This window comes from Malurus melanocephalus, unplaced genomic scaffold (assembly GCF_030028575.1).
Source record: "Malurus melanocephalus ecotype Western Australia unplaced genomic scaffold, MMel_1.1 scaffold_373, whole genome shotgun sequence".
Lineage (NCBI taxonomy): Eukaryota > Metazoa > Chordata > Aves > Passeriformes > Maluridae > Malurus > Malurus melanocephalus.
The window spans coordinates 586,572-599,018 of NW_026623605.1; the positions used below are offsets into that span (position 1 = coordinate 586,572).

General features: G+C 41.7%; 1 protein-coding gene across 1 annotated transcript in view; it reads right to left on the reverse strand.

The window, feature by feature from the left end:
• KCNH5 (potassium voltage-gated channel subfamily H member 5) overlaps positions 1-12,447 on the reverse strand; it is a 147,267-nt gene that overhangs the window by 99,781 nt on the left and 35,039 nt on the right. Inside the window, exons 5-6 of the mRNA XM_057378768.1 lie at positions 8,715-8,830; positions 4,693-5,085 (exon numbers count right to left, since the gene is read on the reverse strand). Of these exons, the coding sequence (XP_057234751.1) occupies positions 4,693-5,085; positions 8,715-8,830 (509 nt within the window). The remainder of the gene's footprint in view (positions 1-4,692; positions 5,086-8,714; positions 8,831-12,447) is intronic.

Below are 12,447 nucleotides of genomic sequence, written 5' to 3' on the forward strand. Positions count from 1 at the left end.
GGGAAAAAATGGAAAAAAATTAAAAAAAAATCACAAAAAAATCCCCCAAAAATCCGGAAAAAATTGGAAGAAATGGAAAAAAACCAAAAAAAATTGTAGAAAAATTGAAAAAAAATCCCCCAAAAAATCCCCAAAATTCCAAAAAAAATCTCCAAAAAAATCCGGAAAAAATTGGAAAAAATACCCAAAAAATCCACCAAAAAATGCAAAAAATTTGAAGAAAAACACCCAAAAATTAAAATAAAAACCTAAAAAAATCGCAGAAAAATTGAAAAAAATCCCCCCAAAAATCCCTAAAAGAATCCCCAAAATTCCCAAAAAAATCTCCGAAAAAATCTGGAAAAAAATGGAAAAAATTCCAAAAAAAATCGGTCAAAAATTGCAAAAAATTTGAAAAAAAACGCACCAAAAATTAAAAAAATTACAAAAAACCAAACCCTAAAAATCTCCCAAAAATTGAATAAAATCCCCCAAAAATTTAAAAATTCCCAAAAAAATCCCCAAAAAAAAAAACCCAAAGCAAACCAAAATTTGTATTTTTCCAAGTAGCGAAGACACTTTTTTTCTGTGGAATTTAACCCTTAATTTGTGGAAGCATTTTCCACTTGGCCAAAAGCTTGTCCATCCATCTAGTATGGGGAACATTTACTCAAAATACTTATTTACAGAGGCATGTGAGGAGAGGAGCCAAACACCTGCTCAACACCCTGGGATGACAATTGATGTGTTTGGTTCCAAAGGGAGTGGTAGCAAGGTTTGACCATACCTGATCAGCATCCTTATGCACCTGCAAACTCATTTGCTGATAATTTCACCACCATGTGAGTCTGGTAATTGTGACTTGTATTAATAAATTGTTACAAATAACCTTTTGGTAGCCCAGACTGACAGAGATCAGATATTTATCTCTAATAGGCAGAACTCATATAAGAGCTAAGTCTCGAATTCTCCAGCTTCAAAAGCAAGGAGTTATGATTTTATAAATTTTATAAATTGGTGCATACAGCAATAAAGAGTTGTTACATACAGCTTACTACTCAGGGAAAAGAAAATCAGAATCACTACAAGCGACATGTAACTCCAAGATAAAAATCCAATTTCCAGTCACTGCATTCTTTACATCCTAATACCAACAGGAACTCCATGAGACCAAAACTTTTCGATCCAAACACCATATTCCCCATTAATACAAAGTTTTGTGTCTTTTTTTAAATTGTGCTTAATGTAAAAAGACAGACTGACGTTTTTGGGCTAAACCAGAATTTTTCAGAGAACTCTTTAAAAAAAATCAAGTTTCAGAGACTCTGAGCACACACACTCTGTTCTGRTTTGTTCCTGGAAAGCTGCCTGGGTTCTTCAGGATGTGCTACAGTGTCCCCTCTCACACTTCTGAATAAGGAAGGTTTTCTGTATGGTTTTGGTTTAGCCAGAAGGTATTTCAGTGCAGGTAATGCTGCCCAATCAGGAAAGATGTGCATTTCTCTGATTTCTGGGCCTATCACCCAACCAAGTTTCCTAAATCAAGTATCCCACTAAGGATTCCACTTTCCTCTCTGCTAGTTCATTTTTCTCCAGCCTATTTTACTTTGTTTTCCTACCCTTTCAGTACCACTTACCCACTTAATTCCTTACCCATCACGTCAACTGAAATCACTGTGCTGGGCAAGGTTTCTCTCGTTATCTTCCCTTTCCCCCTCTCTGTCACACATCCCAATCCCCCTGAGCAGAATCCAACAGCCTCTGTCACTCCAGCCTTGGAAACCTACACCTCCAAATCTGCCTCAAAACATCTTAATCCCCCCCAGTTCTCTGCTTTTATGTCATAATCATTTCTGTCAAATCCTTCTACTGAGGCTCTGTGATGCACTCAACAACAAAATAACTTTTATTTTCACTCATGTTTGCCTCAGGTGGGAACTCCAGCCTTGCCCTAACATTGTCCATGACGGAAATGATCCCATGATGGAACTGACACCATTCCTGCTGTGGCCAAGAGTGGCTGCATTTGAAGAACTACAACCCCCTGTAAGAAAATCCACATTTCCTTTTTTCAAATGGTATTTTTTTTTTAATCTTTCAATTTAACTCCTTAATTCTGGCATTATAAACAGCACTCTGGTGATGAATTAAGGCATCTTAATTCACTTCAAGCACCTGTATCACATTAAGCAGTCTACATCTACAACATAAAGACAAAACCCCAAACTTCCATGGCCACATCCTTCTTTATGAGTGAGAGATCTGCTCACAGAGAGGAAAATAAATCCCCTGCAATGGTATTCCCCCTTCCATCTAGCTCTGTAACAACTAGAAAAAAAGTATTTGTTGCTTTACATGGGACAGCATGGTTTGGATGTGGGAAAAACAAGGGAAATTTGGGAAGTCACCTTTCACTCAGCTGGCTTTTAGGGCTATTCACTCTGGTTTGGGTCCATCCCTCACCACCACGCCAAAAATTCAAAAGAGCACCAGGACCTGTGTCCAAGGCCTTTTCTGCTAAGCTCATTTTCTGCAACTTTATCTGAAATGCCACAATCATCAACTTTAATGTTTTTATCCAACACCCAGGGMCAAAACACAGAGCTAAAACCTGCCAGAATCAAGAGCTAAAAGAACTCTTGTCTCTCCTACTTGCCTTAAAAAGGAAATACCCACTCTCTAACAAGAAATATTGCTTTTGATGAGAGTATTTCCTCCAAATTACGATAACTGATTAACTTATTCTTTACCTGTGAACAGTGTTTGAACACACTGCTGCTGAGGGGGCCAAAAAGTTAAATCCCAGACAAGAAGCACCAGTTAAAATAAATGTTAAAAACCAAATGAAGATAAAAGGGCATTAATAACTACAACCACCCAGAACACACAGACCAGCTCAAAAGACTTAAATGTCACAAATGAAGACATATCACAAAAAAAAAACCTCCCCTGAAGGACAGGGGAAAGAGAAAATGTAGACCCAAGGAGAAACGGCTGACTGTTTACATAGCTGTTTTCAAAATCACTTCAGACACTAGGGAAAGCTGGAGCTGGAGGGGTTTGAAATCAAGTAAACACACACCAATACCTGCTGCAAGGCTCCAGTGCTTCGTGGCAAGGGAATCTTACTGTTGGCTGCTTTATTAAAAAGGAGTTAACATTTAATTTGTTTGAAGGYAAATGACAGCTGCTCTAGGATCACTGGAGTTCATGATACCTTGCTACTGTTATTACATTTTGATTAAAGTTTGTCACTTGAGGTGTGTCTCAATTATAATGTGCCCTGTCAAGATTCCCTTCCCTGCCACAAACATTGCAGATGGTTCATTTCCCATGTACATGTTAGAGAAAGAGGTTAAGCTCATCCTTTAAATCTCTACTTCTTGGGCACAGAATTTTCTGTTTGTTTTACATATTAAAGCACAAAAAAATCTGGAGGTAACGCCACATTTTTACAAAAAAAAATCAGGTTCCTCTGAGCCTGAAGTTGGTTATCTTATAAAGATGTATTAAATTTACAACCTTGCTAATCTCACCTTCTTAMACAGCCTGACTGCACAACCTGGTTTCAGATGGGCAGCCCTCATACGATCTTGAATTTAAGCTGCAAGTATTATCACTTCTGTCAGATCTGCTATAAATAAAATGGAACAATGTCAAAAGATGCTACTCAGCACAGAGGCAGGGATGGAATTCTAAAGAAGCTCTACAAAATTTGCAGTAAAGCCTGCATTAAAAAATAAGAATGTAGATTTTGTATAATGAGGATGTATAACTGCAGAATCTGAGAATTAAAAAAGCAAACAAACAAAAAAAACCACACTCATTCTTAACAATGTTCTGAGAAAAAACTGCTAAAATGTTAAAAATTACCAGAGGCTTTTTCATGTTTATGGCCCTGTAGATAAAAAGCTCTAGAGAAAAATTAAAACAAGTCCTAAAGCCATTAGAGTTGCATTTTAATAATGAATTTCTCTACACTGAGTCGTGCATGCATTATTTGTTGTAGTTATTGCTTTTTTTCTGTATTAGCTTAGGCCACAAGCTCAATTGAATAAATGTTAACATGCTTAGCAGTTAAAAAGCTTCAATTCACCATCCATCTAAGATATTTATGTTTTCTCTCCTCAAACAGTTTCTCAAATTTCAGCAGTAGTTCAAGAGTTGTTCAGARAAAAAGGAAATAAATCTCCCTCTCAACCAAACATTTCAAATAATACTAAAAAAAAAAAAAAGCAACTACAGGCTTGTTCAAAAGGTAATAATAGGGCAGGATTTTAAAAAATGCTGGTTCAGAGCCATTCTCTACTTTCATATAAGTGACAAATTTGCTATCAGCTTCAGCCAGAGCTGACACAGAATTGTAACCAAGCCCTGCAATGGATTAGAACTGCCCAGAGACTGAGCTGGAAAGGAAAGCTGTGACAGGGGACATCCCAGCTGGCCCAGCCCACTTYGACAGGGACTTGCACCAGTGCTTTTGGATGGCAAGCAAGCAATTCCAAACCCACCCATCACTAAAGCAAACACCCACAGATGGAACTGGAATCATAAAGCACCTCTTCTCCAACACAGGAACCCCTTGYAAGTAAATCCCAGCAGCTCAAGGCCACCCTGTTGTATCTGCACAGTGTGAGCTGCCTCTCTGCCAATAAACTTCTCAATTAATCCCTAATTAAAACAATCCCCTTGAGACAGACCACAGCCACTTACCTCATCCACATTCTCGAAGGCATTGATGATGTCATAGGGTAAACAGGACAGAAGGTCAATCACAAACCACGTCTTCAGGTAATTCATCCGGATGAGCTTGGGGTCGGATATGACCTCTCCCCCAGGGCCAACAAAGGTCGTGTGAAAGTTCAAAACAATGTCCACCAGAAAAATAACATCCACCACGCTGTCCAGCACCAGCCAGGCAATGTTGTTCTGCTTTGTCTTGAAGGACACGTTGTATGGAACCATGATTGCTGTGTAGAAGGTTAGAATCAAGATGACCCAGTCCCAAGTGGTTTTAAAAGCGCAGTAGTGGAGTATAATGTGTGGTGGGGTCTTTGGAGCTTCTTGCTTGTACTGAGGAAGAATATCAGATCCCAGCTGGAGGACCTGTAAGAGGCAGAGAGGCAAATGTTACTGCTCTCAATTAATGGGATCCAATGAGGGGTTTTACAGGTTTCTGTGAGGAGAAGCACCAACACAGGACTGTGCTCATTGGACACTGCAAGACAACCCAGTTTCTAAATTATCTGATTTATTTAGGAGGTTTGGAGGCAGCTATCACTCAATGAAAGGGAGCAGCACGGCATCTGAGGGTATTCCTGCAAAAAGGGAGGTCTTTGCAGCTGGACTGAGAGGGAAGCACGCCAACAGCAAGGGAAGAGAGGCTCCATAAAGAGGTTTTGGGTGCTGCCACACCAGTTTATGCCCTGCAGTTATGAACACAGAATCACAGAATGGGGTAGGTTGGAAGGGACCTAAAAGATGATTTATCTCCAGTCAGGGAATCTTCAACTGGACCGGGCTGCTCCAAGCCTCGTCCAACCTGGCCTTGAACACCTTCAGGGATGGGGCATTTACAGCTTTTCTGAGCAACCTGTCCAGTGCCTCACCATCCTCATGGAAAGGAATTCCTTCCTAACACATAATCTAAACATGAATACTCATTCATATTTGGAATTGTTGGAAGATTAATTCTTTGTGCCTGACCTCTGTTTTGAACCACTGTTGAGCCAGAGCAACACCCTATCAGAGGTGAAACAAACCTGACCTCCTAAAATGAGGCRTCATTCACCCAATTTCTGCCCTAACACCCTGCCAATATCATTCCTCTGTCCTATTTTCTTCAAAAAGTTGTTGCACCCACAAGCTCATTACCCACAAGTGGGTTCTCTTTTATTTYCTGTAATTGCTCCTCATTTTTTTGCATAGGACTATAATCTCCTGCATGCTCACTGTTGTGAGCAATTGTGGGACTGGAAACACTGCAAAAACTGAGCCAAATTCACTTAAGGCATTCCCAGCTAATCCAATTACCTCTTATCTCAGCCCAACACGAGAAACAAAGGCACAATGGAATGCACATGTGGCAATATTTTACACTGACAACTGAAAGATCCACTTGGGGATACATTTGGGGATCTCAAGTCTGTATGGGATAAAATAAATTATTTACAGAAACTTTAAAACTCATTTCAGCCCTGCACCTGTCCTGGGGCTGATGAACCACATTTCCAGGGACAGCTGGATTGAAAACAGCAGCCCATGACGTGTAAAATTGATCAATCAGGGTGCTTCCTCATTGGGGAGGAGTAAATTACTCTGAATCAACTGCACAACCAGGAACGTGAAGCCAAGCACCACAGAGAGGGATCCTCCATTAATTCTTTGCAGCTTTTTCTTTTAGATGTTTTCAAGAGGAAGCTGTTACTGAGATCTGACCAAGCCTGGCTCTGCTGAAAATCTGTTCAGGAATCACCAAGGGACAGCACCAGCCACCCTCACTCTGTGCTGGGGGATGTGGCTTCCCATGATATCACAGCTGGGCCAGTGTCAGGCTGAAGGGACCCAAACCTTCTCCTGCCACCCACTCCCATCCTCCCTGAGATCACATTTGGCAACCACCATCTGTAAGGGAAGTCAGGTGAGCTGACACAACAAAAAACTAACTTGTTACATCAATTAGCCATTTGTTTTCTACAGAGTCCCTTCCCAGTGCCCGGACAGATTCACTATCAGCACTTCCATACTCCTATAGCCACTGGGGCACACTGAACTGGTGGATCCAAGGGTTTTTCCCTGGAATTCAAGCAGCCACCAACACAGCCATTTTTTCAYAGCAGCCCTGTGAAAAGCTCTTTCAAAACCAAAATTTTCATCGGCACTTAACACACGCCATTTTGGCTTTGCTTCGTAATTTGGTTATCTCCACTTTTCTCTTTGGACTCATCAGCATCCAACACTTCACTGATAAATCAACAATGGGAGTTTTTTTCCCAGGTTTCTTCAGGCCTATTTGTTCCCTGCCTTTTTCACCAGGGCAGGAGCTGGAAACATCCTCACTAGAGCTGGAATGATAAGCTACTTATGGCCAAGCAGAATGAGATWAACATATGCTTGATAGTTCTCTGTGCCTCTGGTGGTGGAGTGCTTGGGAGCTCCCACGATACTGTAAAAGCATAATTATTATTCTTAACATAATATCATGCTGAGTTTGACATGGTGAGTGGGTGGCAAGTGGCTGCGGAGACCACTGAACTATAATGATGATTTCTTTCATGCTGCATGAATTTTTAATTTTAAATCACCAAAGGATRCACAATATCTTGTTAGTCAGCTGCATTCACCACAGACTGAATTATTCCTGTGTACAGCTAATGAAAATGACTGATAACTGCTAAGTTTGATAAGGTGAGCAGCACATTCTGCAGGGGATGAGCTGTGAAGATAAAGCTCCTGCTCACACACAGAAATATGGAACACGGGGTCTGTACAGGGATGGTGAACCTCCCCTCAGACTGCTTTCCTCACAGCACTCTGCCTACAAAGCACTTTTAAAASAGGAGTTTGCACACTCTGCAAGGAACAATTCCTGAGTACAACCTTATCCCACCYACTCCTGAGCACACCCACCCTTACCTGAGGTTTTGCTGCTGCCTGATATAAATCTTCCTTGCTGTGACCTAATGCCATTTCTTTTTTTCTAGCTACAGCAGTTGTGGTGAACGWTTTCTTCCCTTGTTCTATGCAGCTGCTTTAGACTTTTGAATATTGTTACTGCATCTTCTCCAGTCTTCCCTTCCCCAGATTCAATAAAAAATGGATATAACTGGATTTAAGGACATTGAAACATTATGAGTTTGAAAAGTGTGAGGTGTCAGTAATCTAGCATTTATCCCATAAAAATATGGGATCATCCAGGGGAAAACATCACACTGCTGACACCTGAAAACTGTGAGTTTCCATTCTGATTATTTGAGTTTTCATTATCAAAGTTCACCAAAACCAGAAAGGGAATGGAGAAAAAAAACAAAATCMAAAAGCATTTAAACTGCTATCTGTTCTACAGGATGAGTTCTCTGGCAAAAGGGCAGTCTTTTCCAGTAGCTCATCTATTTTGACCTTATATTTTTGCCCCATTTATTTTTCATTAGCAGTGGACATGAAGATGAAAGCAGTACCTCTGTTTCATCAGTTAACCTGAAGGTGTTCACATGATGCACCATCTGCACTCTTAAGGAGATGTTTACAACCTGCCAGAGAGTTCAGCTCATCAGCTCTGAAGATAAAAATGATGAGCAAAATACCTCAGGGATGGCTTAGCACAAAAGTTGAGATTAGGGGGTATATGCAGTCCATGGGGACCCAGACARGGATGGTTCCAAAGGGGTTTCTCAAAAATCCCATTTCCCTGCAGAGGGACTCGAGGACATCAATCCTGGTTCCATGAGGAGCACCCTGTGCATCCCAAATCAAGGAACAGCCAGGAAGCTGAGGATTGTRTGCACAGAAATAGGGTCATTTAAGTAAAAGTGACCCACAGAGAGAGCTTTGATGACCTTTCCTAAAAACACGGGCTTGCCACATTCTGCTGCTTTAGGACGAGTAGAGACAAAACTGAAAAAATCAGCGCCGGGGAATATTTTCCTCTAAAAATACCATTTACCAATGGGAATCAGGGTGGGTTTTCTTTCCCCCCTGCCCTAGAAAGTAGTCAGGCTGCTGTCCACCCCACTTACTTCTGCTAAACGGGAGTGTTTGTGCACCACCTCAGCCTTGTTCATCGGCGTCAGCTGCTGCAGGACGCTGCGGCTGTTGGTCAGCGCCCGCGTCAGCCGGGCAAACTTGGTCCATCCTGCAGGAAAAGAAGGAAACYGTGTCAGAAATCCTGTCAGAACTGTTCATGTCTCACCCAGCAGTAACAAATCTCCCTCGTGCTCGCCAACAGTCACTCTCGGAGCTGAATGGTTTCTCTAAATCGCCGCATGGAGCAGATTTGGGCTCTGGGTTTAAAGATCTTACAAAAGAGGGAAAATAACTGCTCCTTCAAGGCAACCACGGGTAAGTGTGAGGGGAATCAAAACATTCTTTTCTTTGCYTTCTGGAGGCATTGTGTTAGAGGGATGGCATTGTGTTTTCAGCCTTCTGGGGACATCTTCTGCTGCTGAAATGGAATTCTAAGCCACTGGAGTTCACACAAAGGCTTTCCAAGTCTGCAAATCCTGCTGAAGGAAAATCCTCCCCAGCTACARAAAGGATCCTGCTGATTCAGGACCGCTGGAGCAGTCCCAGAAGTCTGATCCTTAAGTCTTTACTGGTTTTTGCCCCAACTAAACTTCAGGAACAAAAATAAAACTGAAAAAAAAAAAAAAAAACCCCGAATAAATAAAACTGGGAAAAAAACCAAAAAAGACTGCACCAACTGCAATGCTTCAGACTGACAAAAAAAAAATCATTAGGCCTTTACAGTCAGATGAATAACTTGATTTTAAATGGCATTAAGAAATACATTTAGCTATTATACTAATGATGAAGAGCTGCTTTAATTGTAGCCTGAGACCCACACACTGGTCTGCCCCTGAGGAACATTTTCCTGCTGCACCCGGCAAGGAGCAGCTTGTTACTGACAGCAGCACCAGCCCAGGAAGGTGTCACCGAGTCATTCCTGCTGGAAATTCCTGGAAAAACAGCCCAGTGTGGCAGCTGGGGTAGGTGTGCCAATGGGGGCAGCAAAKAAAACATCAGGGTTTTCAGCACAGTAGCAGTGCTAAATGGGAAAACTGAAAATCCAGGTGTCTTCAGGAAGGAAACATTTTCCCAAGGACACTGAAGGAGATGCTCAGAATTTGGTTAAGCCAGGTATAATGTCTTCTTTTTTTACCAGAGAGTTGTGGATAAAATATCAAACAAGTTACAGACAGGAAAGGGGTTCAGGAGAAGGTTTATCTTTCATTTAATTTGAATGCTGAGAAGGCAAAAATTGGGGAGAATATTTATATGTGAGAAACAACAATTCTGTTMGAATCATTCTGGAATCACAGAACAGTTTGGRTTGGAAGAGACCTTCCAGATCATCTCATTCCACCCCCCTGCCATGGGCAGGGACACCTTCCACTATCYCAGRWTGCTCCAAGCCCCATCYARCCCCTGAGCACTCCCAGGGATGGGGCASCCACARCTTCTCTGAGCACYCYGTGCCAGTGTCAGTTTTATTTTTGAATGCCTTTTGCTGATACGAGTCAGGGACTGTGAAAGTTAAGCCCTGGGGGAGACAAAACAAAGAGCAGGGAACAGACAAGACAATAAAACTTAAAGAAAAAAGTAATGTACAACTTGGCTTTGCCATTTACCACATATATTTTGCATTCACACAAATGTAAAYCCATTGTTCATCATCCAACAATCAGAAGAGCCCAAAATACCATGACACGCCACCAGCACTGCACAAACATTTGTGTCTGGCTATTTATACRTGACCTCAAAAATGCACATTAAAAATTCACTGGGAAAAGGTAAAAAATAGAAGCATTTTATTAACTTTTCAAATGTAAACTCGAAATGTGAGCTGYGGATGTGTCTCATGCTTCTGGAGCTTACAGGGATATTCAATTAGGAATGTGCACTTTCTGTATTAAACAAGGTCAAGGCAGACTACARTGATCTATGAACTATTAATTTCTGCAAAAAAACCCTTGTGCTTTTCTTTTTCCTAATTGTCTATAAAACTGCAGGAAGGAGACAGGTTTAAGACAGAAGTCAGAACTGYTCTTTATCTTTCTAAACCAGCAATTTCAAAGAGCAAGAGAGCCTGGCAACAGCATCTTGACGGCTCTGCCCCAGCATTTCTAGTAATTGCTGGAGGCCACGGTGCACCCAGGTGATTTATCTTGGGTCACTGCAAACACACAGCAAGAACAAGGGGGAAAGAGCAGCTCTCCTCCAGGAAGGTGTTTACCCACTTCCAGATCTGGGCAGGTACTTAACACACATATGTACACAGTCAATTGTCCTTTTTTCCCTGGAAAAATACTCCCCCATGGTYTGTAAGGACAGATCTGGGCCAGTCCCCAACCTTTAGTTTGCCATTCTGCCTCATAGATGATGTGAGAGCAATGGAAAAGTGCTCAGCAGAAACAAAACCACCACAGACAAAGGGCTGGACAGACCCAGCCTCTCTCACTCATCACATCTCAGTGCTGGCAGCTCCTCCAGCTCCTGACAGAAACATCAGGATGTCCAGCAAGGAGAAGTGCAAAGCCCTGTGCCTCAGGAGATACAACCCCAGTGGTTTGGCAGAAAAGGGTTTGGGCATTCCCAAGGGACCAAGATGAATGTCCRTGCTGGAAATCTTCAGCTGAATTAGACACAGAACTGCCAGCAGGTTCAGGAAGGTGATCCCTCCCATCTTCTCCTCACTGTGTGGCCAATTCCTGCAGCACTGTGTCCATTTAGAGAAGGATTTGAAAAGTCAAGGGCTGGCAATGACAGGAGATGACTTTGTGTACTGTCCAGAAATCCTCTGTCATGGTGCTTTGCAGGCTGAGAGATCCCAGTCATAAAAATATGGGTTTAAAATGCTTCTCTTATAAAAGCAGAACTGGTGAAAAATCCTTTGTCACTGATTTAGGTAAGAAATGCATCTGTCCTGCACGAACCACAAATGCATAATTTCTGCATCCAATTCCTCCTTCTGGAGCAGGAGGCTGCATACCAGACAACAGCAACCCTTCTGCTGTAAAGATAAAAAGAAAGGAAAAACTACGATTTTTTTTCCAAATCCTTCCTAACCACCATGTGAGATCATCCATGTCACGTGGAAGAAAGAAGCCACACAAGGTTACCACACTGCTCATCTGGTCTGACCTCTTCTTTTCACAGGACAAACCATTTCATCGTGTCCTTTCTCCACCAAGACCAAAGCTTTGCTTTGTGTCAGAGCAGACCTTTTGCAAAACCCTTCCAGCCTCGGTAGAGACCTCACATTTTCAGATTTCTTTCAGCCCTGTGAAGCCCATGATTCTGAAAGCACTGAATACACTAACATGACTTTTTTCTCCAATTCAGCACAAAGTCCAGCATCACTTTACCTGCTCCAGCCTATCCATCTGCAACAGTGTGAAAAAAAAAGTACCAGGTTCTTTTGTTTCCTATTTACAACCCAAGAGAATTAAAAACACAGCAGCAGCAAGATGCTGGGTTATGAGTGGGAAGGTGAAAATGTATACAGGCTGCCTCGTGTCTGAAATAATCTGCACAGGGTACATTTCTCTGTTTCTTGACCTTGTTGTAGTCTAGGCAAGTTCAGAATTATATTTAAAACCAATGTGTACGTTTAAATAGACCAGGGAAAATTTGCATAGCTGCCTACTGCTGTCAGTGTTTCTTCAAACGATTCTCTCCTTTCTTTTCCTCTGTAGACAGAGACTTGAAAAGAATGATAATTTTATCCCAAGTATTAGTGACCGCCTGTCC